At 43.1% G+C, this 16,648-nt stretch overlaps 1 protein-coding gene across 1 annotated transcript; it reads right to left on the bottom strand.

Annotated features, from left to right (window-relative positions):
• Positions 1 to 7,004: 7,004 nt before the first annotated feature.
• LOC119803482 (lysozyme C-1-like) lies at positions 7,005 to 12,623 on the bottom strand. Its single transcript, XM_038314832.1, has 4 exons — positions 12,488 to 12,623; positions 10,723 to 10,887; positions 7,517 to 7,595; positions 7,005 to 7,071 (listed from the first exon to the last, which is right to left on the bottom strand). Exons 1-4 carry the CDS (start codon positions 12,621 to 12,623, stop codon positions 7,005 to 7,007), a joined length of 447 nt encoding a protein of 148 aa, XP_038170760.1.
• Between the last annotated feature and the right edge of the window lie 4,025 nt (positions 12,624 to 16,648).

Consider the following 16,648-nt stretch of genomic DNA (forward strand, 5'->3'; position numbering starts at 1 on the left):
CGTTTGTGGGGGGCGGGGAGAGGGGGAAAGGAAAGAGGGCGACGCATGCGTAAGAGCAACGTCCTCAGGTGTACACTGCGCACGCGCCCGACTGCTGCTGTCTCTGGAGAGAGCCGGTCGAGGACTTGTAGAGATATAAAATCAATCAAAAACCACCACATACTTTCCCAAATATATTACTATGAGAGACAGGTCAATGTAAACATTTAGGAAGAAGAGCTCAGAAAAACAGCTCAGGAAACACAGTGTAACACGGCCTGTAATGTGTATTTTATAGACAGAAGAAAATATCACATGCTTGGAACAACTTTGATGCTACAATAAATCACTAGAGAGAAAAATATGTTTTATTATAAAATAAAAAATGTGAGTGTCTTAAGAACATTTACTAGGAGAGCTAAGAGATGTTCTACAACCCAAGTCTACATGAGGCCCAGGGCAATGCAAGAAGCCTCCTGGAGGGCATATAGTTGTTTGGGAAAGAGAGCACACATCGCTCTATCTCAGGGGAGGAGCCTACTGCTTCTGGATGAAGACCTCAGCTTCAGTAGTAACCACTGAATGTCTGTCTCAGGCAGAGACTGGACCTACTCTTGAGGGCTCCCCTGTTTGTTTGTTTATTTATTTGTTAATTTATTATTTATTTGACTAGTTTCTTGAGACACTTGGAACTTCCTGCACAGGGAAAGTGGTGTTGTGGTAATCCCTTTGTCTTTAATTCAGAAGGGCCATTACTGCCTCCACGCTCAAGAAGAATTGAAGCTCAGAGACAGGTTTGATGAGTTCGAACAAGACTGCGAAAAATGCCATTTATGACGAACAAGCCCACTCCTACACATGGCCGATTTAGGTTTGCTTGTTCTGATTTAAATGGGGACGTGAGATGGTCCCTGGGAGCCCCACACATTATATTACACTTATTTTTTTCCTTTATGAAAATGTTTCTGGCTTCCGTAGTACAAAACCCCATGGGACGGTGAGGACATCTCCGGCGCTTTGGTTTGCATATATTTGCATATATTTGCCCTCTGATTCAGCCTTGCGTCACTGTCATTTACAGGACCACTTTTTGAGTTTGTTTCTGAAACACTGCTTTCTGTTAACACTAAAATTAACGCGGCATGAGAAACTGCATAAAAATGGCCTTCTACTTTCTAACTGCAGCATCCCAGAGACACAGACCACTTTATTAGGCTGCTACCTGCATCCTGAGTCAGGTGACTTCTTGTGGGAACAAGCAGGAGGGCTTAACTGTAACCCAGAAGTGGTATTTTAGTAGTCCCTGTAATACCTGGGTTGCTAGGAAACAGCGCAGAATTTGGGTGGGTAAAATCCAAAACCAGTATATTTTCATGTGAAAATTAATGATCACTTTCTGGCCTTTTAGTAACCAATGTCCCTGCAGTTGGAATGCCTCATCAGTGAAAATTAGATATAAAGAGGCAGAGCGTTTTCTTTCCAAGTCTTCAGACCCCATCTCATCTCTGAACATCTCCTACCTTTAATCTGAGCTGACTCAGATTAAATAGTCTGACTTCAGTTGCCTTCTGCATCCGGAAACAACACAGACGAAATGATCTTTCAACATATGCCAGGGGCCTGAATAAACAGTGTTATTTCTACCACATTGCCAACACTGTGCCAGTTTCTAGCAAAACACAAACAAAACTCAGTGTCAGGTTGGTGTGTTGCAAACTGTGATTGATGCCACAGCCTAAGCAGCAGCAGCCTTTTTGGCCTCTGCTGTGCATTTGCCCCAGGCACATGAGAGAACTCTCTGCTCCTGGTGCTGCCTGCACCCATCCTCCCTGGGGCTGCCCTTCTGCTGTTCCCTTCTTCCCTTTGCTCTGTTCCACCTGGTCCATGTATGGGGTCCACACCGATGCTCTCAAGTTCATCAAGGGCCGCAGAAAGAACTGTTCTCTGCTGTTTACTCTGCTCCTCTCTGTCCTCTTTCTTACTCAAGTCAGCAGGTTCTTGTGTCTGTCCTCCTCTTCACGGCACCATAGCCATGGGCTGTAGCGATAACTGTTAGATAAGGACAGTGGTTGATGTGACAGGTGCTGAGATGGATTTCAGGCAAGCAGGTACTTTTGATAATGGCGGCCACCACAACAGGGAATCCGTCTCAGGATGGATTAGAAGGAGGAGTACAGGGAACACACGGAAGTCCTCACATTTACAAGTTTCCGGAGGAGATAGGTGTTCTAAGATACATAGCTTTACTCTCAGAAACGAGGCCATAACGCAAGGGTGTGGATGGGCATCAAGACTGTGCCAGCTTGCTGAGGCAGAGATAAAGATGGAATATTTATACCGTTCTTACAGCTGAAGAGAGAGAGAGATAGAGATCTAAGCTGCAGGGAAGGGTTACATTGGCCCCATTAAGAACAGTCAGTACAAGAGGTTTATTGGGGGAGGAAAAGAGTCAAAGAATGAAAGGCCATGGTGGAGAGGGGACATGAGAGATGCAGACAGACAGACAGACAGATGACAGAGAGAACAGGGAGGGGACAAGAGGAAAAAGACAGTCAGAGATGAGCAAGAGGTATGAGAGCCAACTGTGCCTGGGGGCCACTTTTAAGGAGTGCACATGTCACATAGCTGACAGAGGAAAGGCACCTGGAGACAAATGGCAATGTAACTGCTCTGGCAGGAGAGGCAGGCTGCTGCCCAGCTGGAAACTAACAGTCCTGTAGAGTCACGTGTTTGCATGTATCTCCTAAAGGCAGTGGTACCGTTAGGAGACGTGCCCTTGTTGGAGGAGGTGTATCCTTTCTGGAGGAGGTATGGCTCTTTTGGAGGTGAATGTCACTGTGGGACTAGACTTAGAGGTCTATGATCAAGCAACATCCAGCGCAGGACAGTTTACTTCCTGTTGCCAGTAGATCAAGACGTAAAACTCTCAGCTCCTTCTCCAGCACCATATCGGCCTGCATGCCACCATGTCCAGCCGTGATGATAATGGACCAAACCTCTAAAACTGAAAGCCAGCCTCAATGAAGTGTTTTTCTGTATAGGAGGGTCCATGGTCATGGTGTCTCTTCACAGCAGCAGAACACTGACTGAGACAGGAGTTGAGAATACAGCAGATGACCATGTGCAGATCTTTCACACTCACATCCTGTGCTAGTGGGAGCAGAAGATGAACTTGATGGAGAACGTTGTGTGTTTTTGGATGACAGGTCCCTGGCTTATTAGGTACCATAATAGACGTGATGCAGCAAAGAGGACAAACGGTTTGGAGCATTGAGTGTGCTGGGATTCCAATTGCACGTGGAGACATCACCTTTATCAAGAGCCAAAGCCCTTCAATCAAATCAGAAAGAAAATAGCAGAAGCCCAGGGATGTCACCAATAGTTTGGGGAACTTGGAGGGGAGGACACTGTGCAGCATTTGCTTCTTTTCCTTCAGAGTATGAGGCCCTGGGTTTCTTTAAACTTACTTAGTCTTCCACAGTTTTATGCACTCATACAATGTACTTTGTTCTTATTCCTTCCCAGTATCTTCTCCTATCCCCTTCCTCTTCTCACTGAGCTCCTTCCCATCATGCCTTCTTCTCACTTAAGAACTTTTGTCTGTGCCTGCCTGCAGCATAAGTGAGTGCTGCTTGCATTTCCTTGGGTGAATGTTAATGTCTTGAGCAAGGGAGATTACCAGTGACTAAACCCCTGAGGAATGGAACTCCTCTCTCCCTCTCACCCTGGGCAGCCATTAACTGCTGATAGCTCCTCTGGGAGGGGTGGGGCCTCATACACTCCTCCCTCAGCCAGGTTGAAATGCTAATGGGACCAGTCCTGAGCAGAGAGCCACTGCTGCTGAGAATTTATTGGTTCAACAGCCCTGTTATATTTCCATCCATTTGCCTGCAAAATTTAAGATGTCATTGTTTTTTACCGCTGAGTAGTATTCTAGCATGTATATATTCCACAGTTTCTTCATCCATTCTTCCACTGAAGGGCATCTAGGTTGTTTCCAGGATCTGGCTATTACAAATAATGCTGCTATGAACATAGATGAGCATATGCTTTTGTTGTATGATTGGGCATCTCTTGGGTAGATTCCCAATAGTGGAATTGCTGGGTCCTGGGGTAGGTTGATCCCGAATTTCCTGAGAAACCGCCACACTGCTTTCCAAAGTGGTTGCACAAGTTTGCATTCCCACCAGCAATGGATGAGTGTACCTCTTACCCCACAACCTCTCCAGCAAAGGTTATTATTGGTGTTTTGGATTTTAGCCAATCTGACAGGTGTAAGATGATATCTCAAAGTTGTTTTGATTTGCATTTCCCTGATAGCTAGGGAGGTTGAGCATGACCTTAAGTGTCTTTTGGCCATTCGAACTTCTTCTGTTGAGAATTCTCTGTTCAGTTCAGCGCCCCATTTTTTAATTGGGTTAATTGGCATTTTACCATCTAGTCTCTTGAGTTCCTTATATATTTTAGAGATCAGACCTTTGTCAGTTGCAGGGTTGGTGAAGATCTCTGAATGTGGGCAACAGCGGGGGCTGACTGAGAAGCAAAGGACAATGGCTCTGGGCTCTGATTCTTCTGCATGGACGGGCTCTGTGGGAGCCTTCTCAGCTTGGTCGATCACCTTCCTGGACCTGGGGGGAGTTGGGAGGACCTTGGTCTTAGCATAGAGTGGGGAACCCTGATGGCTCCTTGGCCTTGAGAGGGAGGGAGGGGAGGTATGGGTGGAGGGGAGGGGAGGGAAGGGGGAAAAGGAGGGGAGGGAAGAGGAAGGAGGAGGGGAGGGAGGGGGGAGGAGGAGGGAAGGAGATGGAAATTTTTAAATATAAAAAAAATAAACCATGAGGAAAACAACAACAACAACAAAAAAAAAAACAAAAAAACAGCCCTGTTATATCCAGAAGGTAGCATTTCTTTGCACCCCTTCCAATCCTCTTTATAGTAAAACACTTCAAATGATTTGGAAAAACAAAGTATTTCATAAAATACAACATGGTCTGGAGTTAGACCCATACTGCTATTAACTGAATGGATATTAAATACCTTGGATAAGCTTAAAACAAAGACAAAGTCAAAGATAAGACTCCCTAAGAGTTGCTGTAAACACTTTGTTCAAGGATGAAGTGATATCCTGCATGTAACTGTAACAACAGAGCATGTTTTCCTTCTTTAAACTTACACCGTTCTCTTGAGGGTCCCACACAACTGTCTGCCCTGGCGATGACCTGAGTGGTGTCATTTGCAGTGAAGGTGAAAGACAGGAGTGAGGGACAAAAAGGGACGGCCACAGATCTAGCCAGCTTTATTCTGTTAGACTGAGGGGAAATTACTGAGGAAGAATTTCCTGAGACTGAATATGAGATGTCTGCTCTTGCAGAGGACCCAGGTTCCTTCTGAACACACAACACAGTTTACACTCATCTGTTCCCACCTCCCAGGGGATCTGCTGCCCTCTTCTGGCTCTTAAGGGCACTGATGCATGTGGTGCATAAATGTGGAGGGAAGACATTCATACGCATAGATCAAAATGGAAAAAAATAAGCAAAAAATATTGTAGCTTTTGAGGCTGAAAATAAAGAATTTAAAATAAATTATGATGTTTCTCGTGCACTTTATTTATTTTTTTTAAAGATTTATTTATTTATTATGTATACAACATTCTGCCTCAATGTATGCCCGCACGCCAGAGGAGGGCGCCAGATCTCATTACAGATGGTTGTGAGCCACCATGTGGTTGCTGCGAATTGAACTCGGGACCTCTGGAAGAGCAGCCAGTGCTCTTAACCTCTGAGCCATTTCTCCAGCCCTCTCGTGCACTTTAAAACGCTTCAAAAAAAAAACTGGTGAGATACAGAGAGTGAGTGGGACACATAGAAAGGAAGTGATGGCAGCCAAATGCTTGAACAACATATAGGGATCTGGCTGCCACTGTAGCAATGTCTTCATGTCTGCAGGGCTGGAGGATGTCATGTCGTGGGAATAACTGTGTCAAGGGTCTATTAGGGACAAGGGACATTGGTCTGTTTACTTTTGAATGTTTCACCAGCAATATTCAGCGGGTTGCATGTAGATGGGAGTAGACACAGTATGTGTGTAGATGAGGATGGAGCCAGCGGCTATGTGTAGGTTAGGATGGAGGTTCTGGCTAAATGTGGGTGAGTATGTATGCCGTATTAGAATTCCTAGTTGATTTTTCCAATAGATAAACAATTTTCACCCAGAGACCACATATGAGAGTAAGCACACACAAAATTTGCATCAAAAATCATTTAATGGTATTTGAAGTTTTTCACAATGCGCTTAGATTTGCTGATAAAAGCTCATCTGTCTCAGAGTTAGTTAACATGCATGAAGCTACTTGAAAAAAGTCAAGGGCTAGCTCAGTCACCCATCTCTCTGGGATACGTCCTGATCAGCACGTGAGGATTCTCCTAAGGATTAAAACAGCCTGACACATGAGTTAAGAATTTATATTTTAAGTGGTATAAATGGGACAGCTCTCTACTTTTTGGAAAGCTCACACAATTCTTGACAACAAGTTTCTAAGCTGAGGCAGATTCAGATCTATGAACTGCCAGTTCCGTTCCCTTAAAAGTGAAACGTGCCCCCCACAGCAGTGTTCTAACTGTCTAGGGTACTGGACCCACACACGAGGCCTTGCAGCTCACGTAGCTGCCCTTTTCCACAATATCAACTTATCTCCTTAAATATTTCTTGTCTGTGTATCCAACGAGGAAAATATAGAGATTAATTCCAATGAAACTTAACGTGAATGACATCATAGGTGAAAACAGAATGTGTGTGATGATCAAAGTGTTTGACCAGTGTGACCAGCCTTTGCTGCGTCGGGTAACCAAAAGATGGAGGCACGTAAGGTAGCAGTCAGCCACTTAGGAAACAGTCTCCAATTTGCTCCTGTTTCTGGTTTACCCTGATTGTTTGAAGGGAAAACCAAGAGAGTGGGACCTTTCCCGTAACTACTTCTAGAGCGAGAAAGAGAGAGGATGAGCTGAAGAGGAAACACACAGCGGTTAGACGCCACAGTCCTTGACGTACTTGGAGAGATCTTGGTTTTGACAGTGGGTTCTCCATGCCACCCTGTGGAGGAAATGGGACAGGGGAGAAATGGTGAAACTCCTCTCCTCGGTCACACACAGACTCTAACCTTGGGGAGTTGTTACCAGTGACCCTAATGCTGATTGTTTCTGGGCCAGGATCTAGTGTGGAACACAGCTACAGCTGCAGGCAGAAACGGCTACTGACGATGGAGCTGTGTCTGCAGGGCAGCTTATTCCAGATGATCAGTGTCAAAGGGACATCTCGTGCACGGAACAGTTAACTCATTCTACAAATAGTCTGGAGGTTTGAAAAGAAAGGAGTCATGTATGGGATTCTCAGAATTCAGAGAAATTCCCTAAAACTAACGACGTAGAGAAAGGTCCCAGCTGTACCTGCAGAGCCCAGAATGACACTTGGGCTTCATAAAAGCTCACTGCATAGATCAACAGAACCCGCAGCTTCCCCTTCCCAAGTTCCCACATACCAAGCTTTAACGCCTTGTGGGTCACTCACAACCCTCTTTGCACATTTGATGGCTTCAGTGATGTCATCCTGGAGCAGAACTGAAAGACAGGGGTGGGGAGTGACAAGGACGGTTAGAGAACCCATGTAGTTCAGATCCAGGCAGCTTTCCTCTGTAACACTGAGCAGTGAATCCAAGAAATTTCTTCACAACTGTCCATGCATCTGTGATTACTGGAGAGAGTCTCTCTTGTTTCCATCCACTTACATGGTATAAGTCATTCTATTTCTCATTTCTCAACACCCTGGGTGATGGAATAGACTTGAGAGTAGAGTGGTCTTAGGATTCCATCCCTAATAAAAAGTAGAGAACACACCGAAGCAATGAGGAGTTACTGGAGGCTGTGTGACTGTCAGCTACCATAAGGGAAGTTCTTCTTCCTTCTCTCACTAGAAATTAGAAAATGCTAATAACAGTCACCTGGGTCTACCATTGGAAAATGCATCCTAATAAAACAGATACTGAACAGATGGCTCAGTGGCTAAGAGCGTTGGATGCTCTTCCAGACGACGTAATTCCCAGAACCCACATGGCGGCTCTTTAGTGTCTGTAATATCTGTTCCATGAGATGTAAATCCTCTTCTGACTTCCACAGGTACAAGGCACACAAGTGGTGCACAATCCTATATGCATGCAAATCACCCACACACATAAAGATAAATGAATACTTTAAGAAAAAAAAATGCACAATTCTTGTGTGAATAAACCTCTTCCTAGCAATTTATACCAGTAAAATAAACAGAGCCAGGTGCTCTAAGATTCAAGACTTGGGGCTGTAGAGATAACTCAGGCTGAAGAGAACTGGGGGGGGGGGGTGTGTGTGCCAGAATCGTGAGTTCAATTCCCGGCAACCATATAGAGGCTCTTAACCATCTATAATAAGATCCTGTGACCTTTTTTGCCATTCGGGTAGAACACTGTAATCATAATAAGTAAACAATTAAAAAAAACAAAGTTTCTGTACCTAAGTGTGGTGTTTTCAATATAGAGAATATTGCTACTGCAACCTTATTCACTCTTTAAAATGAGAATTCAGGTCAATATTTGTTACTATGAACATAGTTTTGAGTAATAACCATCTCTTGAAGCTATTGCATAATTTGTTTAAAATAGGAAATCTTTATATGTTCCTCTGTGAGTACATATGTACGTTATATATCTCTACATGAACCTATAGATACATATACAGTCTAGAAGAGTATTTTCCAGAGGTTTCAAGGTATATGAACTCTCTAAATAGTCAAGCCAGGAGTGATATTCCTCTATCCCCGTAGATTCTAATCCCTTTCAATGACTGTAGGTGAGTCTACAAAACATTTTGCAGATAGACTAAGGAGATGACAAAAATATTCCACCATCTATTTCTCTTGAAAATTTTTAACAACCAAATTTAGAAGAATAGGAATTAATAGTTCACTGTTTAGTGCTTGGTTAAAATGTACCAAGTCTTGGGTTCACTTCCAACACTGGAAAAATAGAACAACATTGACTGATTAAATTCACGCACAGAAATTGCATATTACTTCCACCATGGTATGAATTCAAGTTCTTCCATCCCAAACCTCCATCCTAATATGAACCCTGCGTGCTCCGTTTCTTATTGAAAACAAGTTTCTTCTTAAATAGTTAAATATATGTTATTTTATTTGATGAGATAATGTCCATCTAGGAGTGAATTGTTTGAATATGCAAAGTAAAATTTTAAAACTAAATTTGAAATTAGTAATTCACTCTAAGATCTCTCAACATGAAGAGCACATCAACACATACAAAAAGAAGCCAGTTGGACAAAATGCCAGGACTCCAGAGTACTCTGTCATATGAGCTTTATTGTAGTAATATCTTTGTTTCTATATGCTAGAAATCCTTATAATAAAATCCACTAGGTAAAAAGGACCATACAACAATAACTAGCCATAAATAAACTGTTAGAATGGAAATCTTTAGAACAGAACACCAATAAGGCCACTTACAATTATTTGTTGCATATATATATATATATATATATATGTATTTATATATATATATATCCCAGAAACATTCATGTTATAAAATAACAATTTGTTGCAAATATTTACTTTTATTAATTTTAATTACGTGTATGAGTAAGTGCATGTGAGTATATGTTAATGAAACGTCAAGTTTTAATGATACCAACTCTTTATTTTTAAATTTTCTACTGCTTTAACATGTGTGTCTCTGTGTCTGGTGGTATGTGCACCCGTGAACCTGTACATGTGTCTATTATTATGTAGAATTCAGAGGACAGGTATAAGACCTGTTCCTTTGAAGCAGTCCCCATTGTTTATGAGATAAGGTCTACCATTGGAACTGGCTTACAGATTAGGCTATGCTGGTTGGCCAGTAAGGTCCATGAATCTGCCTGTCTCCGACTCTGCTGGCCTGGTCTTACAAATGCACAAAACTCAGAAAAAAAAATAATGATTATCTTGAAATTTGCAGACAAATGGGTGGATCTAGAAAACATCATATTGAGTGAGGTAACCAAGACCCAGAAAGACAAATATTGTATATACTTATTCATAAGTGACTTTTAGACATAAAGCAAAAAAAACCATACAATTCACAACCCCAGAGAATCTAGACAATATAGAGGATCCTAAAAGAGACATACATATATCTACATGTATCTAACAAGAAGTAGAAAAAGACAAGATCTCCTGAGTAAATTGGGAGCATGAGGATAATCGGAGAGAGGAGAAGGAAAGAGGATAGGAAGGGACCGATCAGACAAAATTAATAGCTCAATAAAATCAATTATAAATTAAAATACAATGATTTTATTTAAAAAAAAACAAATGCATTCCACCAAATTTTTATGTGGATGCCTAGGGTCAAACTTTGGCTTAGAAACTCTGTCTGAGCTGTCTTCCCAGGCACTATTTGGTTTGTAATTCAGGGATTTTGGAGGTGGAACCCAGGCCCTCTGATTGGTAGGCAGGGCATTCTATCACCACACTATGCCCTAGTGTCTAATGTCTTCCTTGGCTAATGTTGAGTGAATGACAATGACTTTCTAACAGTCAAGACAGTCTGCCCAGGTTCCTGATGTTTGCTTCAGTGTTGTCTCCTGCACAGCATCTCTGCTCTTGCGCCTAGGAGCAGGTGACTGGTTTGCTCTCTGAACTAATCCTGCCATGTCTTACCACTGCAGGATATTCCACAGGCGTTCACTGCTTTCGGGGTTTTGCCATCATTGCACCAGTATCGGCTATTGATCTGAAATATCCCGTAGTCGGTGCTTTGACCTCCAGAGTTGTAGTTTGTAGCCTTTGTGTTAAAGTTGCTCTCGTGTTGAGCCAAACACACCCCTAGGAAGAAAGGAATAGTCATCAATAAGCAGCAACACCAAATGATTTACACTGGATACCAAATTAGCTTCTTCTCTTGCTGTGTTTTACAAGTGATTTATTTGTAAGTAAAAACATATGATTAAAATATGAAATATGATACTACAAGTTCAAGCCAGGTCTGGATGTGTTCCTCAGGGAAGTCCCTGGTCTCATTGATCCTCCTGCCTCTGCCTTTCAAGTAGGTGGAACTGCTGTCCCTTTCAGCGAGTGAAAATTTTCAAGGGCTCCAAACAGAATCTATTTGAAGATAAATTGATTTGCACTGAGAATAAATGGGAAAATGTCCTTTAAATATTCAAATATATGCAACTGACAGTGGTATTCAATTATATTCCCAGCAGTGGTTAAGTGGTTAACGCTGGTGAATCTGTATGGGTTTGAGACAGCCTGGTTTACATAGCAAGTTCCTGGCCAAACAGTGATATAGAATGAAACCATTCCCCCTGTTCTTCAAAATAAAATAGCTCTTTCTCCCACTGTTTCTCCCCCTTCCATCTATCCTCAAAACCCCTCTGCCAGAAATAGAATCATGAAGAGTAATTAGGTAAATTTGATAAAGTAATATCAAATACATATGCTAATAGAAGATTTCCTCTGAGAAAACTAAGGATTTCCTAAGATAACGCTCTAATAACCAAAGTGAATTTGCATGTTAAATTAGAATTCTTTTTTCTTCTCTGTGGCACTAAGTATTTTACTTTTGTACAGAACATGCAATCTCCTGCCTCAGCGTCCCAATTGCTTGAATTCCATGAGTGTGTAGCACCACAAATGCTGGTGAGAATATTGAAAGCAAGACCATTAGAATAGGAAAAGCTGTTCTGCAATCCAGTCAAGTTCATCAATCCACCCACACATCTACCCACACATCCATCCAAACATTTACCCAGTCATCCATCTGTCCACCCATTCATCTACACATGCTCTGTCTGCTCACTTGCTCATAGACAATTAGTTATTGAGTAGGAACTGTCTTCATCTAATCTGACAACCACACTAGTTGCAATGTGATAATGGGAGTAAGCCACAAACAGCTTTTCTTCATCCATGTCTTCCACTGTGTAGAATGAAAGGCCATCGCAAGGTGAAGAAGCACACTAACTCATTGCATACTCAGTGTCAGACAACATTTAAGCAGCCTCTAGGGGCAATCGGATCCTTCTGCCCTGCAGAGGAAGTTCACAAAGCTTGGAAACATTTCTCCTAAACTCTCCATACCATACTGAAAGGAGTGAAGACAAATGCCAGTCACTCCAGCTCTGAGTCCTCCCTTGTATTCTCAGCCCCCTGTGGACTTTCGAGTCTGAAGCAACCTGAAAACCCAGTGACATTCTAAGAGCCCCTGAGGTTCTATTGCCTTAGCCTGGCACAGCTGTCCCCTCCCATGCTCTCCTCACCCCAGTATCTGTGATGATAAGGACAAATGCTGGTGTTTTCAATTGAACCAAGCCAAGCACACAAGAATCCTACAAGCTTATTGACTCTGGGTCCTGCTCGGCTCACTCATTGCTTTCTTGTACCTGTTCTGCAGGGGTTGCTTGTCTAAGAAGAGACTTACAGTCCGCCAGGCTGACTCCCTTGTAGCCATCCATTCCATTTTGTTTCAGAAGTTTGGCTAACGCGCAGCGTGTATAGACCTTCGCGTGGACGGTGGCAGAAAGCAAGAGGAACCCTAGGGCTAGGAGAGCCTTCATTTTGCCTGGGTATCGACTCAGCAGCTGCCCGGAGCAAACCGACATCAGTATTTAAGCATCTTGTAACTCCCTTCATCCTCTAGTGGTTTGGGGCAATCTTCCCTGTGAACTTCCAAGCAGGAAGTTCTTATTGATCCGTAAACTTGAAAATCATTTTTTATTTTCTCCCAGTGTGTGAACAGAGATGTTCTGTCCTATAGACAATGATGAAATGAGACCGTGTGAAGGCTTGGCTCACAGAGAACCAGGTTGCACTCCTCCTAAACAGGAAGCCCATATTATTTTATCTTGAATATGGCCAATATAAAGAGAAAAGCGGTTATGCTTTACTGCTTAAAATAAGGTGTGACTATAAACCATACGTCTTTTAAAATTTAATTGGTTTTGTGTATTTTACCATTTTGCGTTGTCTTTTTCACTACAAACAATCTCACATAGACCTTCCCACATAAATAATCTCTTAGTATTTATGGTTATATGTCTTTGCTTAGTCAGTTTCCATTTGTAGACTTCTAGACTGTGTTATATTTTTTATATTGCTGCAAACCAGTGTATTGGTTTTTTTCTGTGAAACCCAGGCTGGTTTGTAAATTGTTATTAGAGTGGAGTGTGCTTGAACTGTTCTGCCTCCTGAGTGCTGGGGTTAAACATATGTGCTACCATGAACAGCAACCACAGTTTTTTTTCTTTTTACATTTAAGTTACTTATTTAAGTCCTTTCTGAGTATAAGCAAAGGAATAGAAAACCAATATTCTGGTCGTGATTTGATATAAGAAACAGTGCCTTTAAAGCCCTGCGAACTTTCTGTCCACACCCTGAATAACAGCTTAATATAGAGCTGCGTGTGTCGAGTCTTTTTGTCATATTTCTTTGGACCTTCACCTTCCAAATAATGACACAATTTGCAATGTTGTGAGAGTAGGAGCAGGATGGGAACAGAACTTCATGCAGTGAGGTGCAGCAGCAAGAAGATGTTGAGGAAGATGTGTAAGGCTATGCAGGAGTCTGGGGAGAAAATGCAGTTGGGGGAAACTGCACCACACACTGATGACCCAAACTACAGGAGGATCTAGACTCTTACCCTAGAGACAATGGGTGAATATTCATGAATATTTAACTGCAGTTTTGGGCAGTAGAATACTTAGTGTGCACAAGGCATTGGAATGCATTCTTAACCCCCATAAACGTAGGAATGATGCTGCAAGCCTATAATTTCGACATTCAAGAGGTAGAAGCAGGAGGACCAGAAGGTTCAAGGTCATCGTTGGGTAAGTATCCAGTTTGAAATCTGCTGTCTGAGACCCTGTGTCCCTCTGACTTCTCAGTTCAGAGTTGGGGCTGGGCTGATGGCTCAGCATGTAAACTGCTTTCTGTGCAAACATGGAGGATCAAAGGTTATTACCCAGAACCCATGTACAATGCCGTGTGACATGGTGCTCAGCCTGAAAGACAAGCACATGGGGTATGGAGACAGGGAATTCCTAGAGTAAGCTGGCCAGTGGGACAATCCAAAATGGTGGGGTCCTTGATCAATGAGAGACCCTGCCTCAAAGTGTAATGTGGAGAGCAACTGAGAAAGACACTGAATGTCAGCCTTGGCCTCCACAATAGTGCCTTTGTGAATGTGTGCGCACGGCCTAGGTTGCTGCACTAACATTGGTGAGTGTTACTCACTTAAGCAAGGGCAATTACCAGTGCCTACACCACTGAGGAAGGCTACCTCTTTCCCCCTCTGCCCAGCAACCATTTTCTGCTGATAGCTCCTCTGTGAGGGTCTCACCCACCCCTCCCTCAGTGACTGTGCTCTGGGACACGATCTAACATGAAACACGGGCTGTTTATAACCTAAGCTTGGGGGGTACCTCCTTCACAAGATTATCATATGTTTGCCTCCCATAAACCCTGCCACTCTTTCTGTAGGGCTTACCACACCATGAATCATGTTCCAGTCAGCGTGATGAACTTCCAATAACTGCTGTGAGGATAAGGAGCATGATGTATGCTTTGGTCCTCCTTCAACCTGATGTCTGGGTACCGGGCATGCCTAGCTCAGTGTAGCTGCTAGATTAAATAATTTAGATGCTATATTTCCCACTAACGGGCTGGGAATAGTCATGGCCAGTCCAGTCAGGTAAGAGAATCAAAAGATAACTGTGCTTTAAGAATCAGAATCAGACAACAGGCATCAGCGTCACCGGACAGGAGGCTTCAAAACTCTTAGTGGATCTCCTGGCTTATACCCATGGCTGTTCCTTTAATATACATTTTGATTATTATATCTAAGGCCCCTGTCTAATCTACATACTGATCCAATTAATCTAGAATACTGTTTAACATGGCATTTGGACTTTTGTGTATAATGTCTCCTAATGCAGGAGTACAGATTCCAACCTGTGGTCGAAGCCCCAGCATCTGATGAGCACAAGATGAAGGTGAGGAGGGAGGCAAGTCCCCACAGCATGGCGGTCCAACTGGAAGAAGCTAGATCGGGGGAATGACCCAGTCTGTGGACCCCTACATCCCTTTGTCTTCTGTCCTGTGGAGCTCTTTCCTTCATACACTGAAACTAAATCAGGGAAAATTAGGTCATAGCCTGCTGCTCTTCACATGGCCACTGTAAGACAAATCAGCTACACCTTCCCTAATACATGAGTCTCTATCTCTCTTTAGCTATAAGAACAGTGTAAACTTAATATGCCTTCTTTAATCTCTGCCTCTGCAGGCAGGCACAGCCCTGATGCCCACCCACACCCTTGAGTTATGGCCTCATTTCTGACAGGAAAGCTATGTATCTTACAACACCAAACCCCTTGGGAAACTTGTAAATGTGACGACTTCTGTGTGTTCCCTGTACTCCTCTTTCTAATCCATCCCAAAGATGGATTCCCTGTTGTGGTGATGGTCATTATCAAAAGTACCTGCTTACCTGAACTACGTCTCAGCACCTGTCACATCAACCACCGTCCTTATCTAACAGTTATCGCTACAGTCCAAGGCTACGGTGCTGTGAAGAGGAGGACAGACACAAGAACCTGCTGACTTGAGTAAGAAAGAGGACAGAGAGGAGCAGAGTAAACAGCAGAGAACAGTTCTTTCTGCGGCCCTTGAGCAGAGAGAGCATCAGTGCGGACCCCATACATGGACCAGGTGGAACAGAACAAAGGGAAGAAGGGAACAGCAGAAGGGCAGCCCCAGGGAGGATGGGTGCAGGCAACACCAGGAGCAGAGAGTTCTCTCATGTGCCTGGGGCAAATGCACAGCAGAGGCCAACTAGGCTGTTGCTGCTTAGGCTGTGGCATAAATCATGGCTTTGGAACACAGTAACCTTTAGTTGGGTTCTGTTTGTTAGAAACTGGCACAATGGTGGCAGTGTGGTATAAATGACACTGTTTACACAGGCCTCTGGATTCTACTGAGCTGTCATTGCTGTCAGAGTTAAGCTGTTTCCTGATGCAAAGGCCAACGGAGGTCAGACTATAGCTTTGATTAAACGTAGGTTATGTCCAGAGATGGGATTGTGTCTAGAGATTTGGGAAGGAAATTCGCTGCCTTCTTTTACCTAATTTTCACTGAGTAGGAGTTTCAACTCAGAGACATTGGTTATTTAAAGGCCAGAAATTGATCATTAATCTTCAAACCAAATACACTGGTTTTGACTTTCACACACCCAAATTCTAGGCTAGCAACCCAGGCATTACAGGGACCACCAAAATATCACTTCTGGGTTAGAGGTAAGACCTCCTGCTTGCACTCACAAGAAGTCCCCTGACCCAGGAGTCAAAAAGCAGGGGCTTAAGACGGTCTGTGTCTTTAGGGACACGACAGTTAGAAAATTGCAATTTTATGCAACTTCTCTTGCCATTTTAATATTAATACAAAAGGGAAAGCAATATTTCAGATACAAGCTCAAAGAGTGGTCCTATGAATTCCAGTTTAATAAGACTCACTCTAGAGGACAATTGCAAAGAGACCTCCAAAGATGCCCTCACAGTTCCAAAAGGATCTGAACTGCAGAAACCAGAAA

This window comes from Arvicola amphibius, chromosome 17 (assembly GCF_903992535.2).
Source record: "Arvicola amphibius chromosome 17, mArvAmp1.2, whole genome shotgun sequence".
Taxonomy (NCBI): domain Eukaryota; kingdom Metazoa; phylum Chordata; class Mammalia; order Rodentia; family Cricetidae; genus Arvicola; species Arvicola amphibius.